Below are 15,791 nucleotides of genomic sequence, written 5' to 3' on the forward strand. Positions count from 1 at the left end.
CCCCCCTCCCTTCTTCCTCCGTCTTTCGCTCTTTTTCCGATTCGCTCGATTTACGTTCTTACGTTCTTTTTTCCTGTAAACTCGTACAAACGTTTATTGGCGCGATACTCTGTGTTCATAACGGCCGCTGGTAGCAATCGCGTATAACTGCATGTATATCCTGCGCTCGCGCGGAGCATCCCCATAGATAATCGTATTATCCATCTATCTTGTACGCTGCTTCGGGATGTCGAATCGAGATTCGAAACACGCGGCGGCTCTCGTCTTCCGCCTTTTAGCCGCGAACGGCGCTCTCGAAAGTTTTTCTCGTGGTCGGTGGAAACGCGCCGACGCGTTTCTTCTCACACGTTTATCATAATTCGACACGTACGGTACGTGTTGTCTCGAATTAAGGGGGATTAGAGAATTACACAAGCCGTCCGAGTTTTTAATTAAAGCAAAATTTACCGTTTACCGTCGACGTTCATCGCCGGAGATTTCACTGAACTGTGCGGCGATGTACGGTGAATGCATGATTTCGATGTACCGGCGATTTCGCTCGCGGTTCGACAACGGATTTTTCTCGCCGAACTGCTTGGCAACCGGTACTATCGAAAGGTGGTAAAACTGTCCACCGAAGAGTGGAAAGAGAGCGGAACGAGAACGGGTGCGTGCACATCGTGTGAATTACGCGACGCGTCGCGTTGAATTGCCATTTATTTTGCAGATTGATTGAAACGCGCTCGCCGTCACCGGTGTCGCTATGTTTTTAAACGAAACCATAGTTAGCTACAAAATTTTCTGTCAACGAAAACGTATACGTGCCAGAGAGAATTAGGAAGTATAAAAAAACGGAAGAAAACAAATTGTGCACATTATATAAATAGCGCAAATAAATAATGCATATAAATTAGTGCGTACAAATTAAGTTGAAAAATGATGATTTTTTTTTTTGTCCGAGCATTAATTATCCGGTGATGTAACTATTATAACGTAATCGTCAAGAGAAGAAATAAATTATGACGTCATAATCTCTTCATTAAAAAAGTTTTGAATAAAAAGCATGCAGGAATTCGTGGCTTCGTTTTGCGACTGTATATAATAATTAGATAGAAAAAAATTTCAAAATTCCTCGCGTATCATATTTTAATGGAATCTCGTTTGCGCGGGGAATAAACTGTTCGGAGAATGTCGATCGAGGAATATTTTTGCTCACGATATTTTGCTTCTCTCTTTTTTTTTTTTCTTTTTCTTTTTTCTTACGGTTAACAACGCGGTAACCCTTTTGCAGACGACGGACGCGGCGGGGATGATCCGACGGACCGGCGGTTCGCGCGCGATTACGTATTATGCTAAACACGCGAAAATGGCTTTTTAAATGGAACATCTACATTTATGTAGTCAACGTAGCGTCCACGGCAGCCGCAGCCCCGCGGACGGTCGCCGGGTAAGAGCGACGGCGAATTAAATGCAATTTTCGTCCCACCGAGGCATGCATAACAAATTGACGAACGTCTTTATACTTAGAAACTGCGTGCATAACTGCGTTATGCACGTAGCACGGGGGCAGGGCACTATTTCGTCGCACGGCCGATTTACAATCCGATTATTATGCCTGCATAATGTCGACTGTCCTCTTTCTCCCCTCCCCCCCCTCCCCTCCCTCCCATCCCCTCCGTCCTGCGTGTAAGCACGTACTCAACTACGTATAATACAACCGACGAGAGTGGTGCGAGCGGAATTTCTAAGCGAATGCAATTTAAAAAGGAGCAATAAAGCGGAAACTGGCTACTGGGAGGAGTAGTGCCGCCGCCGCCGCCGCCGTTGCTACGCTCGATCCTTAAAATTGAAAATTAAACGTTTCGCAGCGCACTGTGAATTTTGAGTAGCATGTCTAACCCGTGGCTTCACGCTTTTTCTGTTTCAGGATCCGACTTCCGTGAGTATAGGTCATTAAGTTACCAGCCAAATGCTACAAAGTAATGGGTTCGAGCCGGGAGAGAAAAGCCGTGCCCCGATCGCCGGCAATTAATTGCGGAGCCGCCGGTTCCTTTCGTAGGCACGAGAGCTCTCGCAGGGTGCATTCACGAACGGCGAGAAGTTTTGCGCATATCAGCATGCATGTAGTTTACATTGCTAATCGTTAAAAAGTATGCCGCACGAGGGCAAAACGGCACCTTAAACTCCATCGTGTAGCAATAAATTTGTAATTCGTAAAAACATTGCGCGGCAAAACTTCTCCGATCGGCACCATTAACGGTACATATCTTCGTATGTTACATACACACACCTTGGAATCGACGAAATAATCTTCGTGTGGGCACTCGCCGCGAACCATCTGCAGGGCGTAAGTATATTTTATTTGATTTTCTTAAATATTTACAATTAGATATATCGAAGTTGAGACGTAGCTATCCTCCGACGTTTATTGACGTAAATCGTTCGACGTACGCGCCGAATAGTACTTATCCGCAATTTTCCTCAATTACTCTTCAATTACACAAATACGTTGCATTTGAAGAATTACCCGTAGGTCAAAGGCCTATCCAATCGATGATTGTTATTCCACTTCTGCCCGCAAAAATGAAGGAGGAATGGTTGAGAATAGTAAATGTGTAATTAGTAAAAAAAAAAAAAAAAATGCCAATGTTTGCAACACGAAATACGAATTAACTACAAATTGTTGCGCTAAATGTACAAATTATTGAGAGTACTTTTCACTTGTTCATGCAGCATTGATCGCGAGAGATGTTTCAACAATAAGATTCGCTTGAAGGAAATATAGATTACAAATTTATTTTAATTGTTCAAATATATACATAGATAAAATGAATCTTACTTATTTGTCAACATTTTTATTATGTTATTTTTATTATGGAAAAAATAGTTAAATATAGATCTGAAAATAATTTTGTTCATTAAAATAATTATGTAAGAAACTCAAATATGATGAGAACAATGTTGTAAAAAATTCCGATATTCCAGCAACCAGTTTTAGTCTTCTACATAATTATTTGGATAGTCCGAACAAAAGACAAAATTATTTTTAGATCTGCACTCACATCAATTTTTCGATCTCAACAAAATCATTCTTTTCGTGCAATAATGTGACTTCGCGCGACTACAATATAGTCGTTCGAATAATTTTTGAGGGGAGAAGAGGCGAAAGAAACCTGCGAACCCCCAGACTCGAATACGAAATGATGGGAGGGATAACTGACGTCTCTATAGTAGTAAAATGGAGACTATGGCATTCGTCCCGATGGGGGTCCCTAGACGTCGTCGGAGACATCCAGCGCCGCGGGGGATCATTGTCTCAGGGGGATCCCAAGGGCGAGTCACGGCGAAGGGCCAACCCCGGTTTGACACGCACGAGGGGGGTCGTAGCGCCCCGTCGCGCCCCTCACGAAATTAATAACCGAAATTCAAGTATTCCTACTACTCGAGCCAGAAGTTATCGCACGAGTGTATCCGGTTGAGTCTTCCGCCACGGCCCTCACGATGGCAATCTGAGCATCGCACACCCACGCAATGCATACGTCGAAAACGAATACCGGTTAAGTGACTTATAATAAGGTCGGGCCAGATTTACGGTGTTTATTCGCTATTGGAGCGTGTTAGAAAGGAATGTACATAATCTTGCGATCTCGCGTCGTGGTTGTATTCTGATGTCACTATTAAATCCCCCCGTAGATTCAATAGGTATATAAAGGGAATAGCGTTTGAAGAGCGCGCTTCTCTCGCCGAAGAAAGACCGTCTTAAAATTTATTAGGGGATTCTCAAAGCTTGACGAAACCTGATTGACGATTTTCACCGGCCGTTCGGAAAATAAAGTCCGAGAGGCAGGTATCGCTCGGCTTCGCATACCATGGCGTTTCAAATTTCCACCATCGGCGACTGCCTTTTTCGCCGTCGCCATAGGTACATATATCGCGCGCGGTGCTATAAGCGGGCAATTAAAAGCATGCAGCAGAGACATTTATGTTCGCACTAACTGCCCGTTAAGACGGGGAATCACCTAACCGTGGAAGGTGTAATTGGTCGGCATGCTGAACCTGCAGCTCGTAAAAGCACAGCGGGTGTACCTCGCAGTTCTGTAGCTTTTCCGGCGTGACGTTTTACAAATTGCACTTTTCGTCAAGTCCATCGTTTAAGACCGATTTTGGTTTTTCGTTGAGAAACCAACATTTTATGAGAATGTACGGCCGATTCATAAACTTCAACGTAAGATAGAAAAACAAGTTGGAACAGATTTGAACGAATATATATATATATTGAAGTAATTGAAAAATAACTGCTCTCTTTTTCATTTAATTGTATTGCTTGGCCGAACAGTAGGAAACTAAATCGCAAGCAAATTTATAAGTGTACCGGAACACCGCTTACCGATTCTCGACTTCTTAACGTTCTCGACAAATAGGCTGCATGGTTAGATAAGCCTCGAGCAAGAGCATCTGGACGTTAAAAAAGAAAAACGAGTTATTATTGCAGCGGTTATTAATATAGATCTACCGGCAGATAATGTAATTGTGCTACAACGTAGTCAGCAAGTATAATTTTAATTGCGATAAACCGTCATTACGGTAGCCTTGTTCCCTCTATGAACCCCCGCTCATCTTTGTATACAACAAAGAAAAAACTAGGATCTAATGCATCGTGTCAAGATAAAATGTTTTCATTTATTCTAACAGACCGATGTGTGAATAACAGGGGGGAAAAAAAGAAGAATCGCTTTCGGTCTTGCGAACTGTATAATCGTACCGTACATGATTAGTTGCATGATCTTCTTTTTTTCTTCGCGGCTCGATTGTGTCGTTCTATTAGTGGGACGTTTATCGCGTCGTAATAAAAATTCTTTATTTTACTATAAAAGTGTTTCGTTCCTTTTACGATCGCGATCGCAAGATACGACCGGACGTAACAATGTCATTAGCATAGATCTAACATAGGGATAGTGTAATTGCGCTACAATGTAACTAGTCAGTCAGTCAGTCATAATACAATATACAGGGTGCTTTAGAAGTACGCACATCACGCTCTACGCGCAGGAGAGACATTGGCACGTAGGTGTCTCGACAGAGCGCGCGTAGCATTTTATTTTTTTTTTTATTAGTACGCATACCGCTCGTTACGCTATCGTTCACTCGTACGAAGATACGCATTCCTGGCAATCCATTTCTCTCTAGCTCTTCCTTCTTTCCCCCTTTGTCTCTCTCTCTCTCTCTCTCTCTCTCTCACTCACTCTCGCTCTCGCTCTCTTTCGCGCGGCTTCGATTAAAATGCCAGACGTCGGTAGCAGAAAGAGATTCGCCGTGATACGCGATATTGTTACGCGTGTACACGTTGTAACTGTCCGGATCCGTGACGGAGTCACGCGATATGCATTATGCACGCACGTAACGCCGCGCGCGGAGCGGCAGCAGACGCGTTTCCGCCGTCAATCCCACGATGCACCACAGCTCCGCAGCGGACGACTCTCGCTCGCTTTTGTGAGAAAACGAGTCACTGACGCGCACCGTTTGCATTTTCGCGTTCGGTACGCGGAAAATAAGAGGAGAAGAAGCGCAGGCCTCTAATTCTCGCCGAGTCCTATACATTATTAATAACACAGCGGGGGAAAACCTGGGTTAAATGGCGCGAGCACAATGACGGCGCGTTAATTACACACATCGCCGCGTCGTTACTTTTGACGCCGCGCACAGTTGCGGGGCAATTTAGCGCGCGTATCTTACATAAATGCAATTACTATCACGAAACTCTACTATCACGATGCTCGCGCGTATCGAAACTACTGCGACGAGGATGTTACGTTTAGCCCTGACGAAAATGTATTTCATGCATGACGTAACGAATGTATGCAGTGTTTTCGCGCGAAACGCGACCGGGGAAAATATTATTCAAATTTCAAATAGAAAGTAGCATCGTATGTAAAAAAAAAAAAAAAAAAAAAAAAACACCCATTTGTGCATTCCTAATTTAATACGCGAGAAAAAATTAGGAGACATTTGGAACGTAAGTTTTGCGCGAGGAGAGAAATCTGGTACTCCTTATCTCTCCGAGATAATTCTGCAGCGGTGTGAGAAAACTCATCTCGATAATTCCTAAGTTTCTTCTCGTGCGGCTAATTCCATTTCGCGCCTGACGTCGTTGTTCGCAGGTCGTGAAAACTAATCGTGAGACAAATCCGGCATCCTTCGCTTTCCCTCTCGCTCGCAATGAATTTAACATTCTCCACTTCTTCCCCGGTATTGTCCGCGTGTAATGAAGGGACGTAAGCGCGATAAGGAGGAGCCGTGAGCTGCTTGCTCTCGCAGCGCAACTTTCACCGCGCAATCTCGTCAGCCACCTGTGACGGCGAGCCGACGATGGTCGGTCGCGAAGAAAATGTCGCGACGTCGCGATGCATCCTCTCGCGATGAATCTCCGATGCCGATCGCGACGGTTCATTTACGACAGCTGCATTATCCCTATGCGACGCGCCATTACTTTTATTAGCATAATGACAGGCGAACAACTCAATTTGCATGGAAAATCACATAGGTCTTTGTAACGAAGTTCGCCCGCGGATCCGTATTAATAGTCGTCCTATCGTACGTATGTGAGTACATATTATATTTCGCATATTGTATATTTTACATATACAAGGACTCGGTAAACCTAGTGTCCTTAATATTTATTATTCACTTATGTTTGTACGGTGAATTCAACGGATAGTTCTAGCAATGCCCGTTTCTACCAATGTAGGTTAATTTTAATCTTAACTTTTTCGAAGAATTCGAAAAAAGGTGGAGAGTAAATTGAAACTAAGATCGAAGTTAATTTGTATAAGTAAAAATAAAATTGGCATATGTCGCACATAAGGCTGTCGCGTTTGACTCGATTGCATCGGCTTATTCATTTTATTATTGTCAATAAAACAAAATACAGAATGTTGTGGTCATGATGTAATATTTTATAGGTAAATAATTATGCTTTCTATATAACTATCAAGAGATGATTATTAATTTTCGTAGTTTATTGTAACTCTGAACGAAGAACCGAACCTAAGAAATTTGGCATTGCTCCGCATGACTGCGAGTAACACTGAAAAGTTCTTTGTTTTAAAAATTATAGTTTGTATAGATAATATATGAATATTTTAATTATTCGTAGTTTAAAGCTAAATAACTGGAATTTCTTTGAATATATACAGAGAGAGATTTCTATAATTCTTAAATAATCCTCAGTTTTATTTAATTTTTTCCTTCAAATGTTCGCAGTTTCCTCACTTTTCTTGTACATAGAATATCATATACAATTTGCGAAAAATGTCGGAAGAAACAGTGTACGGATAGAAAAGATCTTCTAGTTGGAGTAGCGAAGCTTCTTTGAGATATCGCGCGTTCTCTCTCTCTCTCTCTCTCTCTCTCTCTCTCTCTCTCCGCATTGGATAATTCCGTATCATCATCGAAATTGCCCTCGATCGTCGTCGTCCTTCTCGTCCGCGGCTTGATTGAGAGTAGTCGAGGATCGTTTGCCACCGCACCTGATCCAATCGTCCATTCGATAATTGGCGCCGGTAATGAGACGCAGAATTACCTGGTCAGGTCGTTCAGGCAAATTTTTGCGGTGAAAAAAGACGGTAAAAGGAATGGCGCGCCGTTTCTCTAAAAAAAGAATGAAATAATGAGCGATATTGCTTGGGCGAAATTATTTGAACGAAACAGTTTGCGAAACGTTTGCTCTCGATTCACGTGCTTGATTCACGTGAAGTACAGCTGTCTAGAAATGAAGATAAATGCGATGTGATGTTCGGGGCGTGTAACGATTATCACGCGATTATTTATCGATCATTGCTGAAGACGACGGATACAAATTCGATGAAGTCTTCGGTACCTTAATAAGGAAGTGCAGACTTATCGATATATATTATGTACTTCAAACACTTCTTAAAGATAGCATCTTAACGGCGAAAAATGTGCACCGTTTTACATTTTTGACGTTATTACAGTTATATCGGCTATGATATTATGGAAATCGGTCTGATTATAATCAATATTTTGTTGATACTTAAGTTTAATGGAATATTTTAATACCCAGTTTTTTCTGTGTGCGCGTGAAGGTTTGTGTCAAAACCCATTAACTTCAATTGCGATATTACTGTAAATCGAAATGTTTCGGCATAAAAGAAAAAATGCGTAAAACTCTAATAAAATAAAGAGATGAAAAAAGATTTTTCCTGTCATGCTAAGGAAAACGATGTGTATATATATATATATGTATATATAAAATATCTCCTATGTTACAGTTAGCCTCCGTATTCCGCGATAAGTTATAATGACCGTTTAGAGTCCCGAGCTTGATTTTATCTATCGGTCGTCAAGCTAAGATCGTCGCGTCGTCCTAATAGTATCGCAACGACGTGAGTGACGTGAATGAAATTAACGTGCCTGATCGCCTTCGATTTTGGCGCCGGACGCCGTGAAATGCGATTACGACGTTACGATCTCGGACGCGGCGATACGAATCTGGCGAAATATTATGTAAATAGAGGCGTGCGTTAAAACGCGCGCGTTCTAAAGCCCGCCTCTCCTACCTACCTACCTGCCCTTGTCTGCCTGCCCGGCAGGAGATACCAGGCGAATATAAAAGGAGCATAAAGTAACATTTAGCGCGCGCGCGCGTTTAAACGAAATTGCTATAATCCCCGGTCGAGGTGGGCAAAAGCGGGGAAAAGAATCGCGAGCTAAGGGCTATGCAGAGAGGAGAGGGATGGAGGGGGGGGGAGAGGGAGCGAGAGAGGGCATTAACATACCGATTTACATAATGCGTATAATTCGAGCAATTATGAAGGGAAATATACACAATTTAATATAATGGCGGATGTTTAGGGCTGGCGCTATATCTACCGCGGGAGATCTCTCCGGTGTGTACGACTAGAGAGAGAACGCGAAAGAGAAGCCCCTCTCGTATTGCTTATGCGTATGTAGAGGCGCGTGGTGCATTCGCGAGAGAAAGGAAGATGAGCAGCTCTATCGATTGTTCCATACACGTTATGCGGATGCGTGCCGCGTATTGTTGCAGATCGTGATCGGGCTGGATGAGTTAAGCGCGATCTAAAGCGCCGCGAATCTCATCCTTAGCCGACAAACAAGACCGTTGTGTGTTGTTCCTTTACGAGTGTCATTGTACGAAATTCAAGACACCCATAAGAGACCGCGATGGGCAAGAAGCGAGATAGTGCAACGAGACACTTTGAAATTGCGGAATGTGTTTCGGCGATAAAAAGACACAGCGATATCTGGCTGTATTTACACGCTACATTTAACATTGTTATCTCGATCCTTGTAACATCGGTGCTGTAAATGCTCTCGTGCGTTCGACTTTGAATAATGGTATAGTAAAAAAAACATATTTCCTCCACTTCGTCGTGAAATTTCGATCGAATGACTAGGATTTGAAAAAAAATAATTTTGCTACTCAGAATTTTATCAATCTTCATCTGCCGGAAACCCGGTTTATTCGAGCCATTCAATTATAAATATCTTTGCCAGTTCAATTTTCTTTATGTTACATCCACAGATATGGATAATCCTTATTAAAATGTAATTAATATTAATTTTTTTATGCGAGTCATTTTAGATTCTTGACATTAATTAGCACCTTTTAATCAACACAAATTAAAGGGGTCTTACAGACTCAGCGTCAATAACTATTACAAATTTCGACGTTAGCTCCGGGAGGTTAAGATTAAAGCGATAAAAAAATCTATTTAATTCTATAACTGACACGATGATTCCTTCGATAAAAGATGCGCGAAATGAAAAATGACGTAGATATGCATATTAATCGTAAAAATATTTGAAAAAGACGGATGAATCGCCACTCTTCAACTCCGAAGACGTCTGAAAGGTTGGCTCCTAATGACGAAGCACCTTCACGCCTACCTTTTACTTAGATAGACATTGATTAATACAACCGGCATTTCTAATATACTTATTTTAATTTGTGTTTTCACAACGACGAACATGAAATTTCCCGAGGTGGCTGGCACGTATATCGTTAGACCTGCCAGACAGTAATGCCGTAATTATGACGAAAATATTGTGCGAGATAAACGTATCTTTACGTTCTTAATGAATAAAAATGTAAGAGATAGAGTGGCTCGATGTAGTTACTTTTTAACGAAGTGCATAATTACTGCGCAGATTTCCTGCTCATACTTTGCGCTTCTTAACGCGTTTAACTAAACATACATATCTTTAAAACATATACTTTAATATAATATCTTTATTCTATTTATCATATATGTTTTTAATGCTCTTCAGGTTGATATAATAATTGCATATTTTATACAATTCTTACATTCTTAATAAGGAGGAATTACCGATGTGTAAAGTAATATAATTTACAATCAAATTGAGTGTTATTCCAGCAATCGGAGAACTTTTTTCCGCGCAAAGATATTATATCATTAACAACATTCTGTCTGTTTTTTTGTTTTTTATTATACCACTCGCGATATCGCAATAACAAGATCACGATGAAGAGAGAAAAATGAAATGGGAATCGAGAAATATTTCCGGAATTCCACGTGAAATGTGTTCTTTGAAAGCGGATAACGGTGCGCAGATAACTAACGAGACGGTCCACGTTTATCAGTTGTACAGTTCGCGGCGGGCGTACGTGGTTTCCAATTAGCGTTACAGGATGAGCTAATTGCTCGATATAAATCGCCAAGACTTAAAAAGTTTGAATAATTAGGCGGGGCTGCAGGTGCTTGGGCTTGGCTTTATATATGCGCGTTTGAATATTTAGCACAGTTCTAATGACGCGCACACCTCTCCTTATTATCGCCGCCGGTATAATAAGGAGGGATGACTTGCGTCGCTTTTTATACGCGTTCGAAAACAATTCGCTACATCGCGCTCGCCGTTAATAGGCTCCATTAATGTAAGCGAATCGCGTTCGACACAGTTCATCACCGGCGTATAAACATCGGATCCGAAAGCAAGAAAGGATCAATTGCCTCCGCGATTAAATTTTTTTAACGCAGGAACATGGCGCTGATCATGCCGCTATCGGAATGGATACTGCACTCATTAATATATATATATATATACAGAAATAATGGTGTTGAAATATCTAAAAATGTAGCCACGGATCTAAATAATTTTGTTAGACCATTACAATAATTACGTAGAGCGCTCAAACTGGTTGCTAGAATATCAAAACTTTTTGTAGCATTGCTCATTATGCTTGAGCTTTCTACCTATTTTAATGGTTGCAAAATTATTTTCAGATCTACATATATCTAGATGAATATCTAAATTTTTAGATATTTTAGCATTTTTTCCATGCAATTATTCCTTGAGAACACACCTTTTCTTTATATAATGTTATTTTCTCGTTAATTAATTTATTAGAATACAGAAAAACAAACTCGTAAACGATATTTATCAAAGTTGACGTCGAGGCAGTGTAACGGGATATCGCATAATATTTAATTCGCTCATGAGTGAATCATGAGTTGGCTGATCAAAATGATGAAGAAAATAGTGACATTCGGAATGGAGAGGCTCGAAGGGGCGAAGGAGACTCACTGACTGACTGACTGACTGACTGACTGAAGGAAGGAAAAGGAGAACGAGGAAGAGTGGTCCGTTCGACTCGCGCGTATCTTAAGATCTATCTGAATAATAACGTGTACGACAACATGTCAAATTATACAGAACCGCGACGCACGCAGATCCCTGAAACTCGCACACTCGTGAACGAGCCCCGTGCGTGCGCGCTCGCGTGCGTGCGTGCGTGTCGTGCGTTCACTCCCATGTCGGCATCGGTGGACAGGAGGGAGGCTCCGGGGGTGGTACGAGAGCGACATGTGTTTTGCGGTGGCGGTGACTCTCTACAGCAGTTTTATAATTGCCCGACTCGTTGGATATCGTGCCCACTCGTTGGACGAGATTCGCGAAACGCCGTTGCGTTTCCACCAACGGGAATCGAGTCGATCTTAACCCCGCAATCCGCCCTTCCTCCACCAATTATTGCCTTCCTGCGCCAGGGCCGCTGCGCCTGTTTCTAAAAAAACATACTCTCCGCTTTTCTTTGTCTATACCTCAAAATATTTTATTACAATTATAAAGACCGGAAGAAATATTTTTGAAGTAACTATAATTTGGTTGATATGTGAGTTGTCAAAATTTTGTCGTTTTAACTTACAAATTGTGTTGTCCTAAATTAAAATGATTATTCGAGTCAAATTTTTAAGTTTTACAACACAATTTTTCAATTAAAACATAACAAAATTTTGGTATTCTTACGTATCAACCATATTATACATTTCTGTCAATACATAAAAGTGGAAGAAACTGATTTAAACGAATATCAAAATATGAAATTAAAGTATACTCATAACAGAAAGTCTCTGGAGTTCCTTGCGTTTATCCAAAGTTTGATGATGTAGTTTTGAGAAGTGCAAAAAAATTCGAATACTATATATATTCTGCGAAAATCTGTGTAAATTAAAAAATAAAATACTACTTTATGAAAATCAGAGATTTTATATCAAGTAAGCCATCGACGCTTCTTATAGGCAGGTTTTTTGTAAGTTGCATAGAGCGTCCTTTCTTGCTAAGGAAGGATACGGTGTTTCTTGCCGCACGACTTAGCCGACCCTGCACACTTTCCACCATCTCGTCACGGAGCTATCGGTGACAATTAAATCACAGCTCCCGCTTGATCATGACGGATCGCCGAAGTAGCCTAGCGCGCGTCGTTGCATGCTTCCGACCGCTACTTTGCCTTGGAAATCTCGAATTTTCCTCGCAGATATCGCGATTCTTGTTTCGACGGTCTGCACGCGGAGCTGAGCTCTTAAGCCCTATTCAAACGATACGGTATTCAAGCGGCAGGTGCACAAAATGGTAACAGTAGTCGAGATTAACGGCGACAATGTGGCTCGAAATCGTGTGGCAAGTGGTATCAGCTTTACAGGGGATATAATTTTTGGGAACGATGTTGACACTGCGCGCTAGAAATCATATTGTTCGAATAAGCCTTTATTGCGCCGCGACATTATACCGTATCGCTGGCCATCGCCAGTACATGATCGTCGGCCGCGAACCAACGGCGTGATTGCTGCCTGTCAACAATCGTCGACGTATATACCGGCGATAATTCGTCTCCACAATCGCCAGCCTGGCCCAACGCGGTAATGACAACGATGATGGATCTGCGGCGCGACGCCTGAACTTTGTTTGCTCGGGGGGCCACGCGACGTATATGCAAATCGTGCTTGCGCGCTTGTGCTTTATAAATAAGGTCTTAATTAATACTAACGAGGCTGACGCGTAGATACATGTAACTATCGTCTTTTCTGTTTCACGCCTCGTGCCTGCCTGCCTGCCACACATCCCGGATGGACGGATATATGCATACTCATCGTGGATCACCGCAGTATGTAAGTAGGATATTTTATTAATATTGTTGCGATCATTTATCATGTGTACGAGGAAATCACGTGTATGGGTAGTCAATTCGGAAGACAACCCGAATTAGAAAAGATTAACGGCAGTACTCAACATTTCAGTACGGATAGTAATTTATCATCGGAAATCAGAGAGCCTAATTTAAAATTTCCCGCTATTGTACGATGCAATTGTACGAAAGCAGCTTCGAGCTCTGCTGGATTTACGTAAAAAAATAGCGAGATTGGCTGCCGGCATCCGTTCACCCTTTTACCAGCTTTCGCACAAATCATCTCGACCATGCTGAGAAATCTGGACGACCACTCGTTCTCTCAATTATCGGTTATCGTCAATCGAAATTACTTTATCGATCTAAAGCGTTGCTTTATTAGCGCCGCCAGCCTGATCGGCACGGCGGCTTTCGATTACTCGGCAATGTCGGCTTGTCTGATGTTGATGCTGCTCTCATTATATGGAATATGAGCCCGCGCTAGAGCTCTCCTCTCCGAGGCCCTTCAATGCCGCCTATCTTTTCACCTTTTTACCAGCCATCCGTGCGTGATCAACTGTATGTGGAATCTTTCTGCGCAAACTTCCACTCGAAGCAATTATATACGAGTTGTCTCGTAGAAGCGTTTCAATATCATTACCCAGCTATATTGATTACTTCAACTTGAAAAGAATAATAATCCCTCGAGAAAAAAATTTTATCTATACTTATTTTTACTTAGAAAAAAGCGCGTTGCACTATCGTGTTGTTTTTTTTTTTTTTTTCATTAGCTGCGTTTAGCAGAAAAAATAAGTTTGCTGTTAAAAGATTTTTAATTACGGTTACGATTAGGGTTATGCATTTGCAGATCCAGTGCAGAACTAAGGCGAAACTAATCGTATTAAAGAATTTTACAACAATCGTAAAGTTGCTTTTTCCGCTGCCATTAGCTGCGTTCAGCAGAAAAAGTAGCTTCACGATTGTCATAAGACTCTAATACGATCGATTCTTGGTCTCAGTATCTCCCTATAATTTAACCGTATAAACTGCTGACATTTAAAAAAATCTTACAACTTCAAAACTGTCTTTTCTGCTGAGCGCAACCATTTTTCCAATCGACGGCACATTCGAGGCACGTTTAGAGGCACGCAATTATATCTCTTGTCATAGAACGCGAGATATCGCGGTCTATGGGCGATATGATCGTGGTTTGAACCACAATGGGAGAACGGTAGGAGGGGAAGGTAATGAGGTATATGGTGGAAGGAACGCGGAGGACTCGCACGGGGTCCACGGAGGCAGCACCCATGGACCGTGGACTCTGCGGCCTGCGGTGCTCGCCGAGTACGTTGGGGCTTGGGGTTAATACGGTGGCCGGTGATGCACGACCGACGCAACGTTGCGGGCAGAGCGGCTGACCGCACGCCAGCTGCCCAATGCCGGTCCGACCTGCCCGCAAAAATCTGACCCTTGTGCCTGCGCGCGGAGAGTTGTTGAACGCTGGCTGCCTCCTCTTCCCCGGAGCGGCGGCGCCCTCGTATCGTGTTGCGTCCTCTCGCATTCGGGATATTACTCTTGTACGCGGCTATACCGACTCGCTCGGTCCATCACTTAATGCCGTACAGGGTGTTTCCAAATTGCTGCTGGACAAAATGTCCAAAGACATTACGCTCCAAACTAAATGGAAGGCTCTGGTAAACATGCGCAGTCTTGTCTGAGAATACCATTTTAATCGAGTCGGCCAACATTAAAAGGATACTAATAAGAGAGAGCAAGATATATTTATTCCAACCTTTTAATGCTTTTCATACTGAAAATACTTGGATAAAACTTGATAAAATATTTATAATAGTATATTTTATAAATTAATAAATCTCGATTATGTACATGTATTTAAGAGGAAATGCTTCTACGATTTCTAAATATAACAGAACATTTTTAATGTCTGTTTTATAAAATTATTTTTTTTCTCTCTCTAAATCTGAATCAGTGGATAATCACTGATGTCAGTGCCAAGTATGCCACTGGTAATTAGTGAATTAAATGTGAGATCCTTAACCTAGTTTAATTGTTGTTACGTGCTCTAAGCAACTTTGTTTTAGTGCTTAAATTCAATGAATATGATATTGCAAGATTAAAACTAACGTGCAAATATCAGTATTTTAGTTACATAATGCTCAAACATTCTTCCTTTTTTAGTTGAACTTCACTGATTATCAGTGCCAAGTATGCCACTGGGTTAACATTAGTGACTATCCACTGATTCAGATTTAGAGTTTTTAATTGAGCTAATTTTATAATATCAAAAAAAATCAGCTATTATAGAAATGTTAAAATTATAAAATCGTTTATCGTTCACATTTCGCGAATATTC

At 41.7% G+C, this 15,791-nt stretch overlaps 1 protein-coding gene across 4 annotated transcripts in view; it reads left to right on the forward strand.

The window, feature by feature from the left end:
* The window catches only part of LOC108746144 (ankyrin repeat domain-containing protein SOWAHB), a 116,411-nt gene that overhangs the window by 72,307 nt on the left and 28,313 nt on the right, over positions 1-15,791 (forward strand). For 2 of the 4 annotated variants that reach the window (XR_001939148.1, XM_018482714.1), the window contains exons 7-8: positions 1,907-1,918; positions 8,711-8,716. Coding sequence is in view for 3 of the 4 variants with exons in the window: in XM_018482714.1 (XP_018338216.1) it covers positions 1,907-1,918; positions 8,711-8,716 (18 nt within the window). In the remaining variant the exon portion in view is untranslated. Of the gene's footprint in view, positions 1-1,906; positions 1,919-2,323; positions 2,327-8,710; positions 8,717-13,418; positions 13,422-15,791 lie in introns of all 4 variants that reach the window. The other 2 variants (XM_018482716.1, XM_018482715.1) reach the window with 2 other exon arrangements.

Source organism: Trachymyrmex septentrionalis, unplaced genomic scaffold (assembly GCF_001594115.1).
Source record: "Trachymyrmex septentrionalis isolate Tsep2-gDNA-1 unplaced genomic scaffold, Tsep1.0 scaffold16, whole genome shotgun sequence".
Lineage (NCBI taxonomy): Eukaryota > Metazoa > Arthropoda > Insecta > Hymenoptera > Formicidae > Trachymyrmex > Trachymyrmex septentrionalis.